This window comes from Eptatretus burgeri, chromosome 13, assembly GCF_056783735.1.
Source record: "Eptatretus burgeri isolate ZD-2024b chromosome 13, Ebu_testis_v1, whole genome shotgun sequence".
Classification (NCBI taxonomy): Eukaryota; Metazoa; Chordata; class Myxini; order Myxiniformes; family Myxinidae; genus Eptatretus; species Eptatretus burgeri.
The window spans coordinates 39643595-39671112 of NC_140973.1; the positions used below are offsets into that span (position 1 = coordinate 39643595).

General features: G+C 41.8%; 1 protein-coding gene across 14 annotated transcripts in view; it reads right to left on the reverse strand.

Annotated features, from left to right (window-relative positions):
• Window positions 1-109: 109 nt before the first annotated feature.
• LOC147014270 (protein LMBR1L-like) overlaps window positions 110-27518 on the reverse strand; it is a 119791-nt gene continuing 92382 nt past the window's right edge. For 11 of the 14 annotated variants that reach the window (XM_085852092.1, XM_085852093.1, XM_085852094.1 and 8 more), the window contains 8 exons: window positions 26908-26988; window positions 24715-24791; window positions 23684-23761; window positions 18911-18984; window positions 10822-10912; window positions 6086-6152; window positions 1952-2113; window positions 110-1701 (listed from right to left, as the gene is read on the reverse strand). In XM_085852092.1, coding sequence (XP_085708218.1) covers window positions 1619-1701; window positions 1952-2113; window positions 6086-6152; window positions 10822-10912; window positions 18911-18984; window positions 23684-23761; window positions 24715-24791; window positions 26908-26988 — 713 coding nt within the window. In that variant the 3' untranslated portion in view covers window positions 110-1618. Of the gene's footprint in view, window positions 1702-1951; window positions 2114-2527; window positions 2600-6085; window positions 6153-10821; window positions 10913-18910; window positions 18985-23683; window positions 23762-24714; window positions 24792-26907; window positions 26989-27518 lie in introns of those variants that run through there. The other 3 variants (XM_085852084.1, XM_085852090.1, XM_085852089.1) reach the window with 3 other exon arrangements.

The following is a 27518-nucleotide window of genomic DNA, read 5'->3' on the forward strand; positions in this document are numbered from 1 at the left end:
AATGGTCGCCTTCGACTCCGTGATGACCCACGAAGAGAAGCAAGTTTTGACATAGCTCGAACAAACTTGGGAATAATAACCAGAAATCTTCTGCCAAGTATCATGAAAATACCACTATATTTCACTTTAATAGAGACAAAACCAAAATTTTAAACAACACTGCAATCACATATACTCCTCAGACCACTGTGATACAAACAAAGTATAAAGTCAACATAAACATTGCAAACAATATCACATCAAATTACGAACTTACTCGTGTCAAAGAAAAATCTCATGGGAATTTGTGTATAAGCAACTGGTAATGTTTTGTAACTCTAAGCGAACAATGCCCACAATACACCCAGTGCTCTCCTCGATATAAGTCTTTGCACTGGAAAGAAATAAAATTTGTTGTTAGGGTTGTACTTACATTTCTCCAAATGTGTCCAGTGTGGTCAATATATTTTGTTACAGTTATTAAAGGACCATCCATTCCTTGGAAGCTGGGACACATACAGAAAAACCTTGTGCTTCAACCCCTACAACTTCAGGGTACAATGACAAACAACACAGCCAAAAGAGACCCTCATGAAAATGAAAATTCGTTAAAGTCATCAAAAACATGCTTACATTTATAACCAAACAAATCAGCAAAGAATGTGGCATGCAAGGTAAACCTTGCATTAAAAAATGTTTACACTCAAGATGCATAAAATGCAGTCCCGAAGCTTATACGAAGGATTAAAATTACTATCTCGAAGGAATCGATATACATCGGCTTTACGTCGACGAATTCACCAAGACCAGTTTATGAGTCAAAATGCAGCTGCACAAAATGATAAAAGTAAAAAGAAATCCGAGGGTTTTCACATGATACAGAAATCTACGAGAAAGCAAGAACATAAAAAAATTACATCTTTGAAAACGTGAAGAAATGTAAACCAAACCAAACACAAAGAGCATGTTAATGAAAGCCTTCACAGAGACCAAAAGTAGTAGTTTCTACATTTAATTGCCTGACAGGAGAGAGCAAATCAAGTAGGGAATTGAAGAGAGGGAGTGGAGGGTGGGGGGGGGGGGGGAGAGTGAGGAGGGCAGAAACCTAAAAACAAAATTCTTACAAAACACCGACAACATACAAGTACTGTACATTGCACATAAGCAACTACTTGAACAAGATACAAGATGAAATTGCCCACAGAAAGCGATGGGATCCAATCCATGACAATACAATTGGTTATGTCCCATTAGACAGCTTGAAGGAGCAGCCGTTGATATTCACAAGGTTGATACGTGCCAAATAAAATGGCCATTGCAGTCAATTACACAGCTCACTCACATCTTGTGACGACAACCCAGGCTTTGGATGCTACCAGCTGCAATTTGATTCACTCCTGGAGACAGCACAATGTTTGTGATGCAAAGAAACAAACCGCCAATTTCACACTGTGATGAGTGCGCCATGGCTTGCTTTATTTAAACCCAGGTCTGGTTTTCACAAATGAGAAGTAGCTCGTTTGTGATGTTTGTCGAAGAAGGAAAACAAGAAGGAATTGGGAGGAGAGATGTCAGAAGTAAAACAGATTCTTGCACGAAAAGCAAGGAGAAGGCCTTGGATTTTGCCCACCTGATGGCACTAAAGTTGTTTGCTGTGGCCATTGGTGGAAGAATGTAATGCAGCAGAATCTGAAGTGGAGGCAATGGGCAGCCGATGCAAACCTGTGAGCAGATAGGAGTATGACAAATTAAGAGGGGCCACCCCAAAAAGTTTCATCACGTTGTCCCACTCCACACAAACCTTGAAACCCCACAAATTAGACAGAGTAACATTACTGCACTACGTCTCATGATCTTGCAACTTTCCTGAAGCAGATACAGAAGCCTTTTTCTGAAGTGTTTTCCACACAGCTGATGTGACAACCACAGCAGTACTCTCCCCACCTCATTACCCACATCCTTGAAAACCTACCAAGAGCTTTGAACAGTTCCTTGCGCACGGTGGCTGTAAACTTTGTGACGAGGCAAAGGGTGGAGAGACCGGCAAAAAGGAAATTGTAGGACAGTACGATGTAGAAGTTTCCAAGCCAATTATATGTCCCAAAGTTGCCCAGCAGATCAAAGTTGGTGATTCCTACCAGAAGGTAAGGCAAGTCAGAGACTGTGCACAATCAAGTTCCAGGCCATATGTACATGAACAAGAAAACAATGCTTGCAATGTATACAGAAAAAGCATACACGTACATCAAGAAATAATGCGCATGTCTATAAAACATTACTGTACTTGTTCAGGGTGTCTGAAAATGAAAAAAAAAAAGTTGAATAGTTTTATTGTTATTTGAGATACTGACATAAATTTGATATGAATACATGCATTAGCCTTGTAAGTTTTAGTTTGGTGTGAATACTGATTATTTTCTTTGTTTCAGGAGAAACTCCATTTTCTTATAGAATAACAAGTCCTCAAGAGAAAACAAAAATTGCTATTTGTACATGAATGTGGTTCATGAACAAAGGCGTTTTCAGCGTGAAATGAACAAACCAGCACCTGAAAGACACTTCATACGAAGATGGGTGGATCAGTTTGAGGCTACGGGATCTGTGCTGAAGGTGAAATCTGCTGGAAAGTCAAGAAAGTCAAATGAAAGGATGAATGCTGTTATGGAGGCATTTAACAACAGCCTTAAGAGATTAATTAGGAGAGCATCACTCGATTTCAACATTCCGAAAAGCTCTGTTCATGATATCCTTCATAAATAATTTTGGTTTAAATGTTATAAAATGTCAAGGGTTCATAAACTTTTCGAAGAGGATTATGAAACAAAAGTAAACGTTTGTCAATAATTAATTGAACAGGCAGAATCAGACAAACATTTTTTAATCAAACCTCAATTTTAGTGATGAGGCTACATTTCACACATCAGGCAAAGTTAATCATCACAATTGTAGGATATGAGGAGAAGAAAATCCACATGAATTGTATTAACATGAAAGGGATTCACCCAAAGTAAACGTCTGGTATGCCATGTCACGTTCTTACATCTATGGACCCTATTTATTTGATGAACACACCGTCACCAGTATTTTGTATCTCTACATGCTACGTGAGTTCTTTGTTCCACAACTCCAAAAAAATCCTAAGAGCCATCTTTCAACAGGAAAGAGCACCACTTCACTTTGCTCGAATTGTTGAAGTGCTTTTAAAATCAAACTTTGTCAGACCGTTGGCTTGGTTGAGGAGGACCTATGAAATGGCCCGTTTATTCACTCGACTTAAAATATTTGGATTTTTATATCTGGAGTTATAAAAGAAAGACAGTCTACACAAGCAAACCAACGGAGCTTGAAGAACTTAAACACAGTATTGTCGATGCTGTGTCATCCATCCCTACAACTGTGTTGGAAAATGTTTTCTCAGAATTTTAAATCCAACTAACATTGATTGTAGTGAATGATGGATGACATGTAGAAGTTTATTTACAATTTGAGAATATCTAAACAATACAAACTTAAACAAGAAAAAGAGCAATCATATCAGAGATTGCAGACCCTTTCCAGGACTTGTTTTGTGTGGTATTTGTGTACTGGTGTGTTATACAATTAATAATAGATATAACTAGAATAGACACTTTATAACTGCTGGCAGTGATGATGGGGTACCAAGATGACCTGCTTGACGTTTATTATTATTCAATTGAATTTAGAATGAGATTAAAATAAATTCAACTCAAATTGAACAGAAGACAAAATAGGGACAGTACAGCATTGGAGTAATCAGAAGGAACCCAAACAAGCAAAAAGCAAAGATGAAGTCATCAGGAGGAACCTGGATAGGATTCACATTTCAACTGCTACTTCTCTACCCTCAAACCCATCCAGGCACAGTCAAGTGATCCTTATTCCAAAAAAAATTAATAATAATTGAAAAAAAAAAAATTGAAAAAAATTAATAATGCTGGCTGCCAAACCATGCATCTGATCAGGTTGATATTTAAAACATATTCCCCATCACGACTAGATCATAATTGTGAAGTTTCATGGCGAATGATTAATCGATTAAGAGAGAAATATATATTTTAAGATTTTCGCTCAATCCAATATGGCTACCAGACCATGTGACATCATTTATTCGTGAATACACTGGTATCCCCAAGGATTGGGGAACATTTGTGTGAAGTTTCCCCTCAATCTGTCCAGCCATTCTGGAGAAGACGATATTTATAGGTTTTAGGGTAAATACAAAATGGTGGCCAAATCATGCGACCGATGTCACGTGTGTGAACCTTTTGTTCCTCATGGATAGGCGGTAGTACATGTAAAGTTTCACCTCCATCTGTTCAGCCACTTCAGAAAAGAAGATTTTTGAAGGTTTTTAAAAAAAACAATATGGCTGCCGAATCACATGACCGATGATATCAAAAAATTTTCTGTTGACCATTTTATCCAGGGATGACCCTCAAAAATTATCATACTCATCAGATGTAGCATTCTACATATGCAATTATGATGTCATAAAAAATCCACACTCATCCCCCATGAGTACTTGCCATGTGTCAAGTTTCAATTTTTTCCTTTGTGCAGAGATACAGGAGGTCCAAAGTTTTTCTGTTTTTCCAACATGGCTGCCACACCATGTTTGACCTATGACATCATAATCTCTACTCATAAAAAGCAGTGTGTTTGTGTGTGCGTGCGTCGTTTATTGGTGTGTGGGTTTCAGAATGTGGAATGGAGTCCTCCAAGGGTGGGCTCAAGTATCCACCTTCATTTTGGTAAGGGATCACAATTCATGGATCAAGCTGTGAAGTTTTCTGTTTTCAAAGTTTTGTGCCGAGAGCTCTCTTCAGAATAGTTAATGAGCCCAGGACGACTTCCAACTGTAGTTTGTTTGCAGTGATATTCTCAAGGATGTTTTTAATATCTCTGAGGTTCTTAATCATCATTCCTGTGAGGTTCTTTGTCATCACTGGTCCAACTGTGGCATTCTTCTGCTTCCAATATCTTTTCACTTCATGCTTGAGGTCTTGGTATTTGGTTATTTTCTTGATTTCTGCATTGTTATTCCAAAATCACCAGTATTAACACCTCAATTATCAATGCCTTCTTCTCGTTTTTTGCAACCAAGTATGATATCTTCTTGCAATGCTTTGTTTTCGGTTTATGCCTGATGGGATCATAAGGTCGTACGTGAGCGGTTCTTCAATGTATTCAGTGATTGCTTTTGGTTCATTTCCCCACAAATTTTCTGGAACTGGAATGTCAAAGCTTTTGCAGATGTGCAAGCGAATTACTTTACAAACTCTGTTGTGTCGTTGTGTGTACAGCTGTTCTGACAAATTTTTTATTTCTGTTTCATGTTCGGTCATTCAGTGTCACATATCATTCTCTTTGGTAACCCCACCTCCACCATTCACCTGTCTTTCTTTTTTTTTTTTTCTTCCTACTATCCCCCACCCTTTTCTCTCACTCTGTCCCTTCCTCACTCCCATCTCCTCATAAAATGCAGCACTCACCTCCCACACCTCTGTCACTCTCTTGCTGTCTCTGCGTCTTACGCACGCATGCACGCACGCACGCACGCACGCACGCACGCACGCACGCACACACACACACACACCTCCTTCCCACAGTGAATAGCAACGTTTGGTGAGCCCCTTCCCCTTCTCACCCTATACCTGCCTCTTCTCTCTTCTCTCCCTTCTCCCCCCCACCCCCACTTTATTGACCCGTTGACTAAGCGACGGGTTGTATTTGCTAGTTATAAATAAAATATTCTACACAAGTAACCGCTCCTATGGTGAAAATTTTGTCTCAGTCCTACAAGCGGTTGTGGAGAAAAACACCGAGGTTCTGTGTGGACAAGCAAACAAACAAAGAAACAAACAAACCCAAATGCAATACCCTCTCTTTCGGCGAGGGCAAGAAAAAATACATCAAATAAGCGAAAATTTAAAGTCTAATGCATGTATTCATATCAAACACGTGTCAGTATCTCGAATAGCAATAAAAGTATTGAACGTCGTTCTTGGTATATCCATTTTCGGACACCCTAATTTTGAGTCATATTCGTCATGATCATTTCAAAATGCCATTGAATTTCACTCACCAATCGTCCTTGAGAGTATGGGTAAAGCAGAACTGAGAATGAGCAGAGAAACACAGTTGTAGATGATCTGAAATAAAAATATTGCTGTGAATTTATACAAAAACAAAAAAAAACTTTCTGCTTCACAACATCAAAGGTCTCTGACATAAAGTAAAAATCATTATTTAAATTGTGAGTGAAAAACAAGACAAAAATGTATTAAAATTACAATTCAAGAATGTAATCATATTAAATTCAGCAATTCTATGTACGTCTCAACCTTAGAGAATGGAAAGATGCTTGGCCAATGTCAAAGAAAATTTTGCATATGTGCTCGGGCTTCCAGACTTTTTAATTTTGCATATCGAGCTTTTCCGACATGAATGGTCCCCAGGATCAGGTCACGGAGACAAAATAATCTCTGCAATATGGACATTGCAGAGACTTTCAGGAAGGAAAGCAGTGAATTTGAAGGAGGTGGGTTTGGGGTGGATTAACGGGGATAGAAAAGATCGAGTATTTGGATGGAGGACGATGAGGTGGTGGTGAACAGCTGTTTTGAAGGCCTGGAGCGAAGAATGGGATTGAACAGAGTGAGGGAGTTTATTCCAAAGGTGGGAAAAAAATAGGAATGAAAGAGTGAAGGTGAGCAGTGATTCGTGATTTTGGTAGTTTTACCAGAAGGGGGTTGTTGGCGGACCTTAAGCACCCTGTGGAAATGTGGTGGGGACAAATCACAGAGAGCAGGGGGGTGAGGCTGGAGAGGATACTGTGGAAGACAGAAAGACCACCGACCAGCCTGTGGTGAGAGAGTGAGAGGCCGAAAGACTCAACCTCATCGCGGGAGATGCCAATGATCTGAAATGCCTTGGTCTCCACAGCGTGAAGCCGAGAAAGGTGGGAGGCAGGAGCACCAGCCCAGAGGGGAGAGCAGTACTCCATCAGGCTGCGGACGAAAGCTTTGTAAGTGGTCAGGAGCTCAGGTGGGCCGAGGAAGGACTTTGCACAACGGAGTATTCCCAGTCGGCGACTGGCTTTGGAGGCGAGGTTTGAAACGTGGCTTTACCAGGAAAGGTCATGACAGATAGTGAGACCCAGAAGCTTGAAAGAAAGGACTTCTTCCAGAGGATTGTTCAGAAAGTGGATGGGGGTGGGGGGAGGGGGTTCTAAACAGTCCTTTCAGAGAGACATAGTGAGAGTGTGAGATTTGTCCGGATTGAAAGACATGTTCCACACGTTGGACCAGTTTGTGATTTTACCCAGATCTGCAGTGAGCGAAGAAGCTGCTGCTTGCCGGTCTGAGGGATGACAGATGGTACGGCAGAGGGTGGAGTCGTCGGCAAAGAGAAATAGAGGATTTTCCAGAGATAGTCAGAGAGATCATTGATGAAAACCAGAAAAAGAACAGGGCCCAGAACACTACCTTGAGGAACTCCAGCCTGGACAGGAAGAGGGGATGAAAGAACTCCATTTAGGGCCACACGTTGACTGCGACAGGAGAGGAAGTCTGCGAGCCATGAGTGGAGATGGCCTTGGATACCATAGGAAGAGAGTTTGGTGAGCAGGGCAGGGTGCCAGACTGTGTCAAAAGCACCTGATATGTCCAGGGATTCGGCTCGGATTTCCTGTATGGCATTGAGGACCTCCATCCATTGGTGGGAGAGCAGAAGCAGCATATCCAGGGTCGAGTGACCTGGTCTGAAACCAAATTGAAGATCGGAAATCAAGCCATTGCAGAAGTGAAAGGATTTAATGTCTGAAGCGATGATGGATTTCATAACCTTGCTGATGATTGGCAGAAGGCTAATTGGTCTGTAGTTGCAGGGATCTGTTTTTGCACCTTTTTATACAGGGCAGTAATGTTTGCTGATTTCCAAGCAGATGGCAGATGACCTTGGACAAAAGAGAGGGTGAATAGAACAGAGAGAGCATGAGCAAGAGCAGAAGAGCACGTTTTTTGGACACATGGGCTGATGCCGTCTGGACCGGTTGCAGAATCTGAGTTGAGGTTTGACAGCAAGGTCTGTACCTTGTCAGGAGAAAAGGACACAGAGTCCAGGGACAGTTGGGTGCGACTGGGTAAGGTGGGTCGAGAAAGCGATGGGTTTTGGACACAAGATTTATCTGCGAACACCAAGTTTAGGCATTCAGCCTTTTCACGTGCGGTATCAGCAGTGTGGCCATTTGAGGTCAGGGAGGGGATGGAGGGGGAACATACACCAGAAACAAATTTGATTAGACGCCACCAGGATTTTGAGGAGGGAGAGAGGTTTGAAAGTTCGGACTTGAGCTAAGAAAGATGTTGTTTTCTGGCTCTCCTGGGGGTAGATACACACTTGTTCCAAGCTTTATGGAAGGAACTGAGATTACCCTCAATTGGGTTTGCTTTCTATGAGGAAAAGGCAAGTTGTTTCAGGACAACTGCCTAACCACAAGCTTCAGTGAACCAAGGGCAGGAGGAAGGGTAGGACAACTGAAGACGAGAGGGGATAAATCTGTGCATGAGGGAGAGCAAGTTTCTTTGAAAGAATTCCCAGGATGAGTTGATGTTGGAGAAAGTAGTGATAGGAGACCAGTCTATAAGTTTGATGGCTGCTTGGAGACCCTGCCAGTCGGCTTGAGTGAAATGCCAGACTTGATGGCGGTTATGTGGTTCTCTGATAATAGCCAGAGAGATGTCCACTTTGACAAGGACGTTGTGGGGGGAAAAATTTATATTAATGTATTCTAAATTGTAACAAATGGAGTTAAAGAAAATGTAACTGTTATGCTACAAGTTGAACTGGATGTCATTTCTGGCCAAAAGACTTTTGCCCTAAATAATAAGAAATGTGTTGTTCTGGAGCAGTGACCGAGCTGATAAACGAACCTTTGCCTAGAAATGTACGAAGTGGATTCTCGTCTAAAGGACACGTCTGCATTCTGGGTGAATAGCCCCCAACCTCTCTCTCATGAAAGTATAAAATGCTTTGAAATGTGAAATTGTTTCAGTGCAAGCACGTGAGGAAGTATAGTATCTCAGTGGCTTGTACGCCTTGGAACTGACCAAGTATCAAGTTAGAATAAAACTCTCTGATGTAATGTAGAAGTGAATTGAATCGGGTTGGTCTAACTGTTAACTAAAATAAGAATAAATGAAATAGAACCAAATAATATTGCAATCAATGGGGATTCTTAAGTTCATTGTACGAGGGTGAGAAGTGTATAGTGTATAATTAGAAAACAAATTTGTTTCACAAGGAAGGACTTGTGTGGACATCAATTTTATCAGTGTCGATAAGGTTTTTGTAGGATTTTATAACCAAATCGGACAAACGTTAAACTCTGCCTGAAGTCAAATAGGATTCCACAATCGGCCAGTTAGAATCCTTCAGGAGGACAACGATCACAACAAGGTGGGTTAAAAAATCCACGTCAACGTGGTCAGAAGAACTGATTGGAGCGGAGGAAGAGCAGCAGATATTGTCAGGGAAATTTGTCAAAATCAGATCCAGAAGAGATGGAGTACCATTGGTTGAGATCCGGGTCGGGAAGTTGACCGATTGAGTCAGTCCCAATGAGTCGCAGAAAGCTTTTGTTGAAGTGCCATGACAGGTGAGAGAGGTACCCACACCTAGCCAACTGGCATGATGACAATTGAAGTCACCACATATGAGGAAGAGAGAGTTTGGATGAGAAGATAGAAGTTGGTCCATGTTTTTGGATAGTGAGGTGTAGATGGAATCATCACTGTTTGGTGGACGGTACAGTACACATATAAACATGAGGTGGGAGTGGAGGGGAAGCCATAGCCAGAGGTATTCCTGGGGGTGTGCGGGATTGAGGGCAATGCATGGAGAGTGAGGAATAGAGTCTTTGATGAAGAGAGAAACTCCTCCACCAGGACGAGGCTCAGGTCTGTCATACTGGATGAGGGAGTAACCAGGGAGAGATACTTGGGAGTCAGACACGTCTTGAGGGAGGAAAGTTTCTGTTCGGCAGATTATGTCTGGTTTGTCAGTGGCATCCTGTATGGAAAGATCTGAATGGTTTGAGCAAAGGCCCCAGATATTTGAGGTCCACACTGTTAATGAAGAGAGAGAGAGAAGGAGGCTTTGGGTGCAGGGGTCGGAGGGAGGGGGAGGGTAGGACAAGGGATGAGGGGGGGGAGGTAAGGAGGGTTGTTGAAAGAGTGTGGGGGATTGCAGAATAGCTCGGGGAGGAGGCTGGGTGAGGAGGAGAAAAGGCTCTGTGGTGCTGGGGGAGAGGGTGGACAAGAGAGAGGGCAGAAGGTGGTTGAGGATTTGAGGAGGTGGAGTGAAGAGATGGAGGTGAGAGGGCAGTGGAAGAAGGCAGCTTTGAGAATGAAGGGGGGCAACTTTGAGAAGGGTGAATGAGGGGGTGAATGGTGTAAAAAGGTTGAGTGGGTAGAGTTGAGGAGAAAGGTGAGGGGGGAGTTTTTGAGAGAGGTGAGAGGGAGGCTTGGAGGGAGAAGAGTGTGATGGTTGCTTTGAGAGTGAGGGGTGAAAGGGGTGAGTTGGCACTGAAATTGGAAAAAAAGAATGGTATATCATGAATATATAAAATCAGATTGAAAGGGAAGGGGTGGGAGTCCGGAGGGGGTTGGGTAGGAGGAGGCATGGGGAGGGGTGGAATGATGGATGGGAAGTGGTGGAAGGAGGGACCCAGCAACGCCAGGTACTTTGCTGGTAAAGTAATAGAGCTTTATACAAGAAACTTCAGCCAAATTAACGTAATTTCGGTTATGTAGTACTCACCTTAGTCATCTGTGTGTCTTGTCTCTTTGGAAGAAGTGGACGGAACACGGGCAGGCTGTAAAATCCAACGCACGATGAAATTATAAGGTAACTGGTAAGGAAGTAAAGGAATGGCAACTAAGTGGGAAATGTATAACAGACTGTAAATCTTAGTTAGTTTAGGTACGTTATAATAGGGGAATGTATTGTCACACTTGGCCCACCATGACGATTATCTGATCTCGGTTGTTGATGTTTGAGTTTAAGTCAGGACAACTACCTCATTCGAACAGCAGAACCCCAAAAGCATAGACGATTGATTGAAAGCTGTATGCGTTCATGTCCTGCATTCAAATAACCCCGGGGGCCATCCATAAAAGCCCGATGGTTGCTCCAGTTGGTGAGATTCACTCCAGTGCAACTTCAATGTGGCCAGGCCAAAGTCTTTGAGTTTCGTCGTAAGATTGTCCTGTATGAAAATATTGTTCGACTTCAGGTCCTAATGTATGATCGTCTTCGGATAAAGGGAATCCATTCCCTGTTCTGTCTGCCGAGTGATGCCCATCAGCAGGAAGACCTCAAACTTAGTTTTGAGGATGTGGAGATGACAATACAAGCTGAAACCCTCACACCACTATTTGACGATAGCAAGCTGGGGCTTGGTGGTATGGTCCATAAAAAGGAGACCGTTTACATCATGAGAGAGAATCAGCGAAGCTCCAAGTGCTTGTTGATTTGGATCGACTTGACAGCAAAGATGAAATGAGAAAGAGGAAAGCCAGCTGCAATCGCTTTTGATGTTAGACAAATACAGCTCCTGATGACAAGGATTAAGGTTATTGGAACTAGTCATTCTACAAACAAGGAAAAAGAGCAAAATGAAAGTACACCTGTAAACTGGTCAAAATGGATGCACAAGTAGTATCCGAATAAAGTTCTAGTGACAGTGCGTATAACAAATATTTCTCGATTCCACACATTATGATCATGATCTACTCAAGGTAATACAACCTTTGACCCACACCTTTTTCTTATTTTTAAGTGGAAAATAACACCTGGTGCTTCGCTGAGGGGAATACTCGAGGGGGGAGGACAAAAAGAGGAGAGAAAGAGAGGAGAGGGGGAAGGGTGAGGAGGTGGAGGGGGGAAAGAAGAGGGTGAAAAGAGAGAGGAGGTGAAAAGATAGAGGAGGTGAAAAAGATGGGGGGAGTGAGGAGGTGGAGGGGAAAAGAGAGGAAGAGGGAGGGGCGAGACGTCCTGAGACAAACAAACAGACACGGCCCGGTCCAAAGATTAACATTGTCCGGAGATAAACAACGCCCGGAGACAGACATGTGTGGGAGGGTGCTGCACTGTATTAGGAGGGGGCAGAGCGAGGATGGGAACACAGAGAGACAGAGAGACAGAGAGACAGAGAGAGAAGGGTGGGGGGAGGGGAGTGGAGTCAGCAGAGAGAAAATGTCATGCTTTATGAACACACACACACACACACACACACACACACACACACACACACACACACACACACACACACACACACACACACACACACACACACACACACACACACACACACACACACACACACACACACACACACCTCTCTCAGGAAGAATGAGATTGAGGAGTATGGAAGTGGTTCCACAGGTGGGGGGGGGGGGATAAAAAAAAGAGAGGAATAAATGAGTGTAGGTGAACAGTGATATTTGTTCATCTCCTGCAAGTTTTTTTTTTTACTGGATTGAAAGATGACAACGGGAACAGAACAATGAATGAAATATTTCAGTGTTGAAAATATCAATAGAAGTTACATTATTTTTAGTTTTTAATACTTCGCAGGATGAGGTGGTATTATGAAATACAAAAACACAAAGCAAATGAAGGTAAAATACAATTAGAAAATTATTATTTTGTGTGCAGCCTATGGCTGCTGGTTGCATTGTTGCTGGGAGCGTGGGTGTGCTGCTGATGCAGTGCCCCATTTCCAGTAAACTGGTCCTCATTTTGTCGACCTTGGAAAAAATCGTCAGAGCAGCGCGGTCACAGTCAGAGCACCAATTAATCCCCATGCACTGTCCCACTCCTCATCTTCCACATGAGCACCTCACACACAAACATCACTCATCTGTATCATATATCCAAAACAAACGTTTATACGTTTTTCTTCTTTGGGGGGTAACCACCCTCTGGCAGTGCTCCCCTTTCTCCTCATTCTAGCCAGAGACATAGAAACCAACCCAGGGCCCAGACCACCTCAACTCTAGGAATGCACACATCACCTTATTAGCCTCCAATATGACACATACAGCCTTGTCAGCAAGGCCATGCAACTTAAACACTTCATTCTCACATACAATGCTCATATAGCCATCATACAAGAAACCAAATTACACGAGAAAACCAAAACACCGACTATCCCTAACTATGCACCGATACGCTCAGACAAATCGAATGCTAGAGGTGGAGGCCTCATCAAATACATTCACCATTCAATACTCAGATATCACACAAAACGCAAAAGCACTTCGACCACCAGACAACACACTTGAACTTTAAGCTTTCAAAATTAAAACTGGTAACAAAGCACACACAAACATAAATATTTACAATATTTACATACAACCACACATTCCCCACTGTACCAACCAAATACTCACCGCAACTACACGACCTTCGCTCGCTCTCAAACACCATCATCACAGCGGATTTCAATGTCAAAGACAGCATTGTACATCCATCACCAACCAAACACCAGAGGCCAAACCATTGCCACACAACTAAATTCGATATGATATACAGTGGGGAGAACAAGTATTTGATACACTGCTGATTTTGCAGGTTTTCCCACTTACAAAGCACCGAGAGGTCTGTAATTTTTATCATAGGTACACTTCAACTGTGAAAGACGGAATCTCAAACAAAAATCCTGAAAATCACATTGTATGATTTTTAAATAATTAATTTGCATTTTATTGCATGAAATAAGTATTTGATACATCAGAAAAACAGAACTTAATATTTGGTACAGAAACCTTTGTTTTCAATTACAGAGATCAAAGTTTCCTGTAGTTCTTAACCAGGTTTGCACAGACTGCAGCAGGGATTTTGGCCCACTCCTCTATACAGATCTTCTCCAGATCCTTCAGGTTTCGGGGCTGTCGCTGAGCAACACAGACTTTCAGCTCCCTCCAAAGATTTTCTATTGGATTCAGGTCTGGAGACTGGCTAGACCACTCCAGGATCTTGAGATGCTTCTTACGGAGCCACTCCTTAGTTGCTCTGGCTGTGTGTTTCGGGTCGTTGTCATGCTGGAAGACCCAGCCACGCCCCATCTTCAATGCTCTTGTTGAGGGAAGGAGGTTGTTGGCCAAGATCTCGCGATACATGGCCCCATCCATCCTCCCCTCAATACGCTGCAGTCGTCCTGTCCCCTTTGCAGAAAAGCATCCCCAAAGAATGATGTTTCCACCTCCATGCTTCATGGTTGGGATGGTGTTCTTGGGGTTGCACTCATCCTTCTTCTTCCTCCAAACATGGCGAGTGGAGTTTAAACCAAAAAGCACAATTTTGGTCTCATCAGACCACATGACCTTCTCCCATTCCTCCTCTGGATCATCCAGATGGTCATTGGCAAACTTCAGACGGGCCTGGACATGCGCTGGCTTGAGCAGAGGGACCTTGCGTGCGCTGCAGGATTTTACTCCATGATGGCGAAGTGTGTTACTTATGGTTTTCTTTGATACTGTGGTCCCAGCTCTCTTCAGGTCATTGACCAGGTCCTGCGTGTAGTTCTGGGCTGATCCCTCACCTTTCTCATGATCATTGAGGCTCCACGAGGTAAGATCTTGCATGGAGCCCCAGAGATTGACTGTTATCTTGAACTTCTTCCATTTTTCTAATAATTGCGCCAACAGTTGTTGCCTTCTCACCAAGCTGCTTGCCTATTGTCCTGTAGCCCATCCCAGCCTTGTGCAAGTCTACAATTTTGTCCCTGATGTCCTTAGACAGCTCTCTGGTCTTGCCCATTGTGGAGAGGTTTGAGTCTGATTGATTGAGTGTGGACAGCTGTCTTTTATGCAGATAACAAGTTCAAACAGGTGCAGTTAATACAGGTAATGAGTGGAGAATGGGAGGGCTTCTTAAAGACGAAACTAACAGGTCTGTGAGAGCCAGAATTCTTACTGGTTGGTAGGTGATCAAATACTTATTTCATGCAATAAAATGCAAATTAATTATTTAAAAATCATACAATGTGATTTTCAGGATTTTTGTTTTAGATTCCATCTTTCATAGTTGAAGTGTACTTATGATAAAAATTACAGACCTCTACGTTCTTTGTAAGTGGGAGAACCTGCAAAATTGGCAGTGTATCAAATACACTTGTTCTCCCCACTATATATATATATATATATATTGAATGATCCAGACCAAAACACACACACACACCACACACACCACACACACACACACACACACACACACACACACACACACACACACACACACACACACACACACACAAAAATAATTTTTTTTAAAAACTACCTTTTTATTTATTTGTTGAGAAAAATGATCCAACAGTCAATTTCTTTGTTGGAAAAGGTATGTGAACCTCTCTTTTAATCATCTCAATTAAGGGGGTAATTAGTCAGGTGTTTCAATCAATGGTATGACAATCAGAAGTGAGTTAGGGTGGCACTGCCCTCGATGAAGAAAAAATAAATAAATAAAAACCACAGTTTTCTGGAAACGTCTCATGCCCTGATCAAAAGAGATTTCTGAACACCTCAGAAAAAGACTTGCCGATACTCATCGGGATGGAAAGGGTTACAAAACTATTTCTAAAGATGTTTGGCTCCACCAATCCACTGTCAGGCAGATGGTGTACAAATGGAGAAAATTCAGCACCACTGTTACTCTTTCCAGGAACTGTCATCCAATAAAAGTCACTCCAAGCGCAAGGCGTACAATAATCCAAGTCACAAAGAAGCACAGGGCAAGATTGAAGGATCGGCAGGCCTCTCTTGCATTGGCTGTCAGTGTTCATGAGTTAATCATCAGGAAAACACTGAACAAGAATGGTGTGCATGGGAGGATAGCAAGGAGGAAACCACTGCTCTCCAAGAACAATATTGCTGCCTGTCTCAAGTTTGCCAAAGACCACCTTGATGATCCACAAGGCCATTGGAAGAATGTTCTGTGGATAGATGAGTCGAAAATGGAACTTTTTGGCTGAAATGAGAAACATTACATTTGGCAAAAACCAAACATTGCATTCCAACACAAGACCCTCATCCCCACCATGAAGCATGGTGATGCGAGTTTTATGGTTTGGGGCTGCTTTGTGCCTCAGGACCAGCACGGCTTGCCATCATTGATGGAACCACAAATTATGGATTGTACCAGCAAATTCTACAGGAGAATATCAGGGCATCTGTCCATGAGCTGAAGCTTAACAGACAGTGCGTCGTGCAGCAAGACAACAATCCTAAACACACAAGTAAATCTACAACAGAATGGCTGAAGCAGAAGAGATTTTGCAGTTTGGAATAGCCAAGTCAAAGTCACAACCTTAACCCAATTGAAATGTTGTGGCAGAACCTGACGTGAGCAGTTCATGCAAGAAAGCCCACAAATATCAAGTTGCAACAGTTCCACAAGGAGTGAATGGGCCAAGATTCCTCCAAGCAAATATACAGCACTGATCAAGAGTGACAGGAAACGTTTGGTTGAAGTTATTGCTGCTCAAGGGGGTGCCACCAGTTATTGAATGTAAAGGTTCACATGCTTTTTCTGACAAAGAAATTGAATGTTGGAACATTTTGCTCAACAAATAAAGTAGATTTTTATCTTGCCAAAACGAAGTTTTGCAAGATATGTTAGTTAGCTTGTATGTTTTTTTTTGTCTGTAATCACGTATAAAAAAATTCTGCAGAGCACAGTTATCATCGGAAATTTTTGTAACTTCGCATATCAGAGGCCTATAGAGGTCCCTTTCAGCGCATAAAATTTTGAAGGTCAAGGTCAAAGGTCAAGGTCACTGTCGCAAATCAGGGGAGTCGACGAAACCCTTGTTTTTTGAGTAATTTTGATCGGATCGCCTTCAAACTTCATGGGAATATAGTTCATGGTCTGGCGCTCAGCCGATTAATTTTTGGTGGTGATTGGCCTTGACCTTCATGGTTAGCGCCTCGGGTCAAACATATTTGACCCCAAGGTCAAATTTTCAAGTTTTAGGAACCATATCGTGTAGTACCTCAAATTGAACACCTCAATGAGTGCTTTCAAGATATGTCAAGCTTGAGACATTATGATGTCATTTGGTGACGTTATGAGGCAAAAGCATATTTTTCATGGTTACTCTGTAGAACGATTCTCATCGGAATCTCTCGTCGGCAGATATTCCTCAAGGAGTCGCTCCTGGTGGATAGGAGCTCTGTTCACCTCAGTGTGACCTTAAAGAAGTCACACGTGGTCACCTTTTGGCAAGATACGGGTCACCCTGCGGGTGACATTGGTTTATTTGTGTGTTCTTTGTTTAACAATGTTCTCTTTATCTATCATTCGGACTTCGATGAATATCTTATCACATTTTAGGTCAAATTTATGCCGAAATACAGAAAATTCAAATGGGTTCACAAACTTTTACTCACCACTGGACCTACCATGCAGACAATCATTCGTAATTTTTAACGGCAAGTCATCAAACACATGATTCTTTTCTCACGGGGTCCCTCAAGGCTCAGTCCTCTCCCCCACACTCTTTAATCTGTTGATGCACAACATTTCACAACCACACGAGAACATACAAATAGCCTCATTTGCGGATAATCTAACTATTACCTCTACTCATAGCAACCGCATCAACACTGCCGCAGCACAACTTCAACCCTTCCTCAGCACCGTACAAACCTGGCTCACCATCAACAAACTGAAAGTCGCCCCCTCAAAATCAACAGTCACTCTTTCAACAAATTACAACAAGGAACATAGCACTGCACCACACATCACACTGAACAACATCCCGATCTCTCTCACACACACACACGCACACACAAAAACACTCAGCGTCAAGGTTAACACATCCATGGCATTCTCAGATCACATTACAAACAATAAAAAGGCATGCACACCCAGGCTGAATACACTTCGGGCACTCACAGGCACTGACATCGAACACCACAAAAACAACATCACGAATATACAAACAGCACATTAGATCAGTCATTAACTATGCCAGCTCATCTTGGGCCTCCAGCCTGTCAAACATACATCTCAACACCCTACATACCATGCAAAATAAAGCCTTTCGCATAATCACAGGTTGCACATTAACAACACCCATCGAAAACCTACACACAGAGGTAAAAATGCTAAAAATCTAATACCACGGACACGAGAGGTGCAGAGTTCCTTGCAACGGAAAATGCCAACCCTAATCACCTGCATATACAACTACCCACAGGACCCTAAACACATTAAAGCGACACCACAAAGACACTACAGTGACATCCTCCAAAACATCCCCCATTGAACAATGGAAAGTACAAAAAAACACATTCACACCCACATCACCATATACACAATCAAAAAAGTAGGTCCGAACAGTATTCTAGGCAGTAAACCTCCACCCATCCATGGCACAGATCAACAACTCCTCAGGTCTGATCATGTTTACCTTGCACGCCTCTGCTGTGGACACCACCCATAGCTCTTACACTAAAAAGACAGACTCGACGACACCTGCAACTTCTGACAGGCCACCCCACACACAACAAAACACATTATGGAAAACTGCACAGTCCTGGCTCCATTTAAACAAGAGCATAGAAAAGATGTGAGGAATCTGTGGGTTGCCCCTGGGAGATCGATCGATCCGCTATATCTGTGCTGTGGGCCTGTTCGAGCAGAACTGACCAGGGCAACACAACAATTTCTTTCTCGTTTTACATAATGTCATTAATATTCCAATAATATAAAAGCACCAGCAAAAGAGGTGAGATTAAGTAGTACAAGTAAGAAAAATGCAAAAAAAAAAAAAGACTTCACTGTAACCATTACTTGTTAGAAGCATATGACAGTCTTGATTGGCAGCCTCAGCAAAGGATACAAAATTAGAAGTACTTCTAGAGCTGCTCCAAAAGACCCAAAGGCTGAAAGGGAATGTTTTCCCAAACCAAGCTCCTGCAATGCAATTCACAAAACAAAAAATGCATTTAAACGCGAGTCGTCTGATACATAAAAATATTGTATGTATGCAAAGGCAATGGAATTTAAAACCCTAACCCCTCCCTCTTTGTACAAAACTATGGTAACAACATGTACTGCCATCCAAGATCACCCTCCCCCTTATCCTCTGTCATGATGTTCTTAAATGAGCTGAGAACTTGTACATTAAAAAAAAAGATAATCAATGATTGGATCACAGTGGGAATACAAAGAAGGTTAACCCACGAGTTCCTGCTAAAGCAACATATTAATGACCGAGAAAGAGGGAGGTATGATAATGCATTAGGAATTAAAAACGTAAACGAGTGGAGTACCAAAATTGAAATTAAAGGTTTTGTTTGATTTTCTCCATGGTATGTAACAGTAAAAGTTTGAACCTTAGGCAACTGAAGAAAAAAAAATAAAAACAACCAGAATGGCACTCTTCGACGTCACGACGTAGACACATGCGCTTCCAACCACATTACTACATCACAAGCAAATACCACCCGTTGCTTTGCTGATGAGAATACTGAAAGGGGGAAAAAAAGAGGGAGGAGAGAGAGAGGGAAGAGTGGATGTAGAGGAGGAAAGAGATGAGGGAGGGGGTGAGGAGGGGTGGGGGAGCGAGGAGGGAGAGTGAAGAGGGGTGGGGGAAGGGAAGGCAGCGAGAGGTGAGAGGAAGGGAAGGCAGATGTGCGGTGGCACGTTAATTACAATTCATACCGTCTCATCAAAATGCTTCTGCATAGAATAACAGTGAAGATGGAAACAAAATAATGTCTTAAATTCATTTTCTACCTGTCATCCTATAAATACCACCCAGAGACAAACACTGCCCAGACATGTCTGGAGACAAACACCACCCGGACGCGTCCGGAGCCGAGCTATCTGGAGAAAAACATTGCTTGGACGTGTCCAGAGCCAAGCTATCCAGACATAAGCACCGCCCGGACATATTTGGGAGACAAACACCGCTCGGGCACATCTGGAGACAAACTCCTGTCCAGTCATACGTACGGACGTACGGACAACCCGAAAACATAATGCTTCTGGCGACTTCATCAGCAGAGGCATAAAAGGGGAAGCACTTCTCATTGAATACGTTTCATTGAGAGTGGAATGTAAAAGTGGCATTTATCTTCTCGATAATTATTAATCTTGAGAAACGTCTACCGTGCAATTGATCTGCCTCAAAACTTTGAATTTCTATTTTTTTCTGCTCATGGCTTCTCACCTGATGATTTGCTGAAAATGCCTGAACCAACATACACATTTGGGAAACAGCAATGTCTTGGAAAAGCAATCATTACCTTAATTATCACAACTTGATGGAAAGGAACTTGCCACTGGAGGAAACCTTCGTAAAAGTGTTGTCTGGTCTTGTGAAACACAAAGTGGAACAAACCCTGAGCGTCCAAAAACAGACTTAAGGTGTATTTTTGAGTGACAAATACACTATGTTAACACATTGGTCCATCTTTAGTGTGTGAAAATTTGAGAACCAAGCTTCACAAGCTTGGCATAAATGTCAAGGCAGCTTTGTGCTCTGATGTGTCGTGACAAAGGGTGGATGTGTAGGTGTCTTAAAGAGAAATAATTATTTTCAGTTGTGGTGTACAAAGATGACCTCTCAATTTTATCATTCCATATTGTGCAGGGTATGGGCAAAGATGATAAATGTGGCAAGATCTGCCAAATTTGAATTTTAAACAGCACCACATGATTTAAAAATAAAAAATTACCCCTGTGTGGGGGTGACGGTCATCTCTATCATGTTTTTTACTATCATAATCGATGAACCGTTGCCAGATATCTCCTAAAATGACAGACTAGATAGGTTTGTTCCAATAGCCTGGTGTTGGTGCAGTGGTTAGGGCAGCGGCTTGGGATCCAAAAGGTCCTGAGTTCAAGCCCCGTTGGGCCACTGAATTAATACACCAGGGGGTTGACTCAGCCTGTCATCCTTCCGAGGTCGGCGAGTGAGTACCAGTGTACTGGGCCGGTGTATACCCCTGTTAAAATAGGTGTACCATATCCCTGTGTTGTAAGAGGAGACCAGGGTTGCGTCAGGAAAGGCATCACTATGCGTAAAACATGTGCCAAATCACTATGCGGATCATACGGAGGATCCGTTGTGGCGACCCCTAACGGGAGCATCCGAAAGAAGAAGAAGAAGAAGATAGGTTTTGAAAATGGCGACTTTCACAACTTTCGTGACCTCGTGACCTTGACCCTGACCTCAAATCCGGGAAAAATATGTCGTTGGGTATCACTCATCGACCTCTACCCACATACCAAATTTAATCAAGATCGGAAGTAAAAAGTTTTCTTTGTACCGGGAGGTGTTTTTGACCATCTTCCAGGTTACGTGGCGGCCAAACGGGAAGGAAATTCAAAAATCTGTCCAGTTAGATACAAGATAATATTTTTTACTATCATAATCAATAAACAGTTGCCGAATATCTTGTAAAATGGCAGACGAGATAGGTTTTGAAAATGGCGATTTTTATAACTTACATGACCTCGTGACCTTGAACCCGGACAAAAGTTATATCGTTATGCAACACTCATCGACCTCTACCCACATACTAAGTTTCATCAAGACCGGAAAGAAAAATTGTTGAAGGACGGACATTTGGTCTAGCTTTGTTAGGTCATCTCGGTAGAAATGACCTCATAAAAAGGAGAAGCTTGCACATATTTTAATTACTTTCTGTGCCGATCAACCTAGTCACTGTATAAAAACATTGCAGCTGGAAGTGGGAAGGAAGTCATCTAAAATGTGCAGAGCTAATGTATTTCATTTGCATCTGTTAAAGTGAGTGATTGATGATAAAGTAGATCGTCGTTAGAATACTTACCCGGCACAGTCTTAATAAGGGCTTGGTGTGAGCAGGGGGGAGCCGAAAAGAGGGTGGGGGCAGGCGGGATGACTACCCCAGAGCCCGGATGCAATAGGGGCCCGTAATGATTCTTTCAATTTTTTGTTTCATATAATGATTGTCTGCGATGATAAAAACAATGGGGGCAACTGCATTTTGTGTCTCCCTCCAAGCCACTCATGGTTATTCCCTGGCATGCCATTGCCATGGACATTGACATCCTCCCTCATAAAATACACTACTGTGGGAACAAGTTACATAATCACGATCACAGTAATGAGGTACATGAACACAAGCGTGCTGGCCACACCCCATTCAGATGAAGTGTGTTAAACAAATCCGCATGATGGTACAAGTGAATAACAACCCCAATTTCACCTTGACACTGCATGTATTTCTGATGAAGAAAATATGGAAACCTCTGTATAGGTTGTTAAAAATAAAAAATTGAAGGGGGCCTGGATAAAGGGGGCCTACACTTCGTATTGCCCTGTGTGTTTTCTAGCTGGCGTCGTCGGCGAGTTCGTATTCTATATCTACACTTCGTATTCTAGCTCTCGGCAGCCCTGGGTGCAAGCCAACTCTTCTGGCGGAAAATCTGTAATTGAATATATCTGCACTTCTGAGGTAAATGTGTACAAATTTATACTTTGAAAATTTTTGATGTACGCTCAATATGTACGAAATCAAATGGTCATGCAACATGTGGTAAAGTTTCAATTTCTTTCAATGAACGGTTTTCGATGTACGCACTTAACAAAATGCACACCCATACATGACTGATTGCTTGACCCTACTTTTCGCTTCGCGTGCAAAGAAAAGCATTATTACACATCGACCTGGGTGGTGTCTGTGTGTGTGTGTGTGTGTGTGTGTGTGTGTGTGTGTGTGTGTGTGTGTGTGTGTGTGTGTGTGTGTGTGTAAAAGAAAAATCAATGCACATGGTGAAAACCAAGTGCATTTATCTTACTAGTGCATGGCCATACGTGCGTGGCCGTACGTGCAAAAGAAAAAGAAAAAAAAAACTTTCAAACAAACACACAGGCCATACCTTCGCTCTCGTAAACGACGACTGGATTGGGGCATTGTGTTTATCTATAAATGCGCATAAGAAATCGAGAAATTATTAGAATAAAGTAAGTCATCACTATCTGGAAGTCGGTACGTTGTAACCCGTAATGGGGAACACGCTCTAACTTGGCCATAACTTGGGAACCACTTGTCCGATCAATTTCAAACCTTTTGAAAGGCAAACAACAGAGATTGCTTGAATTATATAGATAGATAGAAGATAGATACTGTGGGTGCAAAACACCAAGCAATGTGTCCTGTCATTGGTAACTAAGGCGTCCTTTCCCCATTGGCCACGCCTACGCAGAAACGTGTCCTGTCCTTGGTTTGGTAAAGAAATGGCCATAACTTGGGAACTTGTCCGATTAATATCAAACCTTGAAAAGGCACATACCCAGGGCCCCAGCAATATACCTGGCAAGTTTCAATTATATCGGACGAGTGGTTGTCGAGAAACAGCGGTCACACACACACACACACACACACACACACACACACACACACACACACACACACACACACACACACACACACACACACACACACACACACACACACACAGCTGGAATTATAGATAGATGACAATAAATAGTTGACAATTGTGTTGGTAATTGTTGACAAAGTTGCTGCAATAAGAGACAAATCAGAAATTGGGGGTGAATAAATAAAGGTTGATAGAGATCATCATGAAATGCAAGCACACAACACACAGAACACACCTGCGCCGTTTTGGGCATTGCAGTCTCATCTATGAGAAGCTCCAGGATGTGAAAGCAAACTATGAGTACCGAGATGCCCTGAAACAATACAGAAGTATCAACCACATACATAATTAGTCTCCAACACAACAATAAACATCCATTGAAAATACAACCAATTACATTTCACTTGTAAAAAGGCTAATGTTATCTTGAATAAAATCATTAATGATGACACAGCAAGACAAAATAGTATTCTCTAAAAACATCAGGTACCTTAATCATATTTTAATAACAAACTTTGCTTTTTGGACTTACTACATCATCAAACATATAATTACTACAAATCAAACATCAATACATCAAACATCAATACAATAGATACATCAAACAAATAATTACTCCGATGTTGCAACATGTTAAATAAAATTGGTCAAAAGATTTTGTGGATGCTAAAAATCCCAGTTTGTAAGTTTAAGACCATGATGTTGGAAGAAAACAGTTGACGTAGAGAAACATGTAAATACACTTGATCAATCAAGTGTAAAAGTTAACACCTCTCACAATTAGGAGTAATTAAAGTCAAAGGTCAAGGTGTGCCCATACACTTAACAGAGCATCAGGGTGCTCACGAGGAGTTATGAAAGGTGCTTGCTGAGAATGAACACTGGAAGATCACCACTCATCTGGGGTACTGGTGCAAGTTAGGTTAGGTACTTGGAAATTGGTCAGTGCAGACAGATTCTTGCAAAAGATACTGTGGGATTTTTAACAGCGAAATGAAATTAACTGCTTGATAGACTGGACACAGCTTAATGAGGACGGCGCCCTCAATGATACAAAGCATCCGGATGATGGTTTAATCATCGGGTCAGGAATTGAACACAGACTTGATATCAAAATGGTGAGCACAACACTTCTGAGCTATCCTGCCAGCCACAATAAAGCATGACTGTAAAAAAAATTATTTTCTTTTCACAGACGAGCTGATTTTAGGTTACTGTGCCACACGACTCAGAAGAGGCAAAACTTCGAATGGAAGTAAACCTTACCGTAAAAGCCAGTAAAAGTAGCATAACCAGAGGATAGCCAAGGTTCCTTTGCCAAGGAGAAGCTTTCTTCCTTTTCTCTAACAACAAAAAAGCATGAAAAAGTCATCGTCAAAATTAAAAGAGAAAAATAAGTGGGACCCTTGGTGCAAAGACCCTAAAACTAGGGTTTTTTAATGCCAAAGCCTAGATATTATCATTAATGAACTTCTCACTTTACATCCTGGTTAAAAAAAAAATTTAAAGAAAATAAAATGGCTTATTAAAGGGGCTGTCACACCTTGACGATTTAGCCAGCGTATGCCGATTTATGAAAAAAATTGTCTAAAACGTTATGGGTAAGTTGTGTATACGTTAAGAGCACGCTGAAAAACACTGCCATACATCGTAGTACGCTGGCTTTAATCGTTGTACTTTGCGGTTGTCCGCAAATTTTAGCATGCTTGAAATTTTACGACGTATGTCGGCGTATGGCTCACACGTTCCGCATACGCTGGGAATAAGTTGTAGGCACGTTATGCGATCGTTGACACACGTTACTTGTAAGTTACTCATAAGTCGAAACACGTCGAGGTAATGATTTAAATACCCGAAACTTATTTATAACCTATGAGTAACGTGTTGTAGGCACGTTTCATGATCGTTGACACACGTCGAGGCACGTTATGCGATCATTGGCACACGTTACTTGTAAGTTACTAATGAGTCGAAACACGTCGAAGTAATGCTTAGCGTACCCAAAACTTATTTCTAACCTGAGTAACGTGCTTTGAATCTATGAGTCATGTACCTCCAACGCATATTGACGAATGTAGATGTATTTGATTGACGTCTTCTGGACGACCACATAACTTACTGAACGCGTTTCAAATTTACAGCTACCATATAATGGCGTATTGGCAGCGTTAAAAAAAAAAAAAACAACACCAACTTCCGATATTTCGTCACGTGCTGTTACGTCACGTCTGATTGCCTCTTCAGTTTGCTCGTCTTATTCTTAGTTCCTCCTCTGTGAATATTTTCTGTTTGAGGATATTGTCACGTCAACGTCGAAACTTAAAAGCAAATGTCCGAATATATTTTAAAATTCGTGATGGACTTAAAAAAACAAACAAAAAAAAACAACAACAACAACAACAACTTCAGATATTTCGTCACGTGCCTTCACGGAGCCAAGGAGAAAAATATAAAATGTGCCTTGACGGAGAAAATAAGTTCCGGGTATGCTAAATATTACCTCGACGTGTTTCGACTTATGAGTAACTTACAAGGAACTTGTGTCGACGTGTGTCAACGATCGCATATCGTGCCTACAACTTATTCCCAGCGTAGCGGAACGTGTGAGCCATACGGCGAGTAAGTCGTAAAATTTTCAGCATGCTTGAAATTTCACGACATACAAGGCATATTACGACGTATGGCAGTGTTTTTCAGCGTGCTTTTAACGTATACACAACTTACCCACAACGTATTTGACGTGTGCCAGCGTTTTAGACAAATTTTTCAGAGGTCGGCATACGCTGGCTAAATTGTCAAGGTGTGACTGCGATGTTGACAGTTCCAATTCTCAGGCGGTTATGATTTAAATCAGCGTGCGGCAGCTTTTTAATAGGCTACGCCACGTGATCGTCGGCGATACGTGCAGTGCACTATGCATACGTTAGACTATCGGGCATAGGTTGTGAACGCCGACAACACGCTAATCATTCGTTGTTCTAAGTTATTTATATGTGATTAAAACGATCTGTGTACGTTACTAATACGTTATGCATACATCCAACTCGTTATGAATACGTCCAAAATTTAAAATGAAATTAAAAAAAATCAAAATTTCAGCGTACGCCAATGTTTTACATACATTTTTATACGTTGCCATTGCTGGCTAAATCGTCAAGGTGTGACAGGGCCCTAAGGAACATATAAATTTCCCATTAATTTGTATGAGGCAGCCATGTGATACAATTGGGGGTGAATATCACTACACTTTTCACAGCCAATCAGGGTAACACATCCACCTGGGAAATTACTGGACAATTCACAAAATTGAGATCACTGCTTGCTGGTGTTGGATTTATTTATTTATTTTCATACAAGAATGTTAACTGGAAAATGTTATCATCATCAAAATCGGTTATTCTGTTTTTGAAATTTTTCGTTTAGTTTCTCTTTAAAGACAGAACTACGTAGCATCCTCACCCATTTTAATCCTTTCCTCCTGGATGGTCAAGAGGTTTTCCTGCAGCTCCTGCCTGTGTGCAGGTGAACAGCTTACGACACCTGCAAGATTGAAGGAACTCATTTTGGTGAATGCAAACCAAAGTACATGTTTTACTGTGACGTCTTTTCCATAAAATTGTGTTTCAGAATGTAAAGTTAAATGATTGAAATGCACAGCAGTCGATAATTAGCATGACCATATATTTACTTTGCAACCTTTATGGTGTTATGACATCACCAAAACTTTACAAACTGAAACGTGGATGGGAAGGAGTGGTAATCCCCATTTGTGTTAATGTAAATACTGCCACACCTGTGTACATACTTTGTGACTATGCATGTGTGCACCAATTCATAATGGGTATAGACCAAGATGCCTTATCACAATCCCACAGACCCAGTTTCCTCTCTTCTCAACCTACTGTTTTCATAATTTGATTTATTAAAATGACTTTCCCACATTGAGGAAATGTGTAGGGGTACAAGCAGCATAAGGTTATTTGGCTGTAAGCACTGTGCTTCAGCCCACCCATTTAAAAGCCAGGGTTGGTGTGGTGTTGAGAATGGCAGTAAAAGTACAGAAAAGTAAT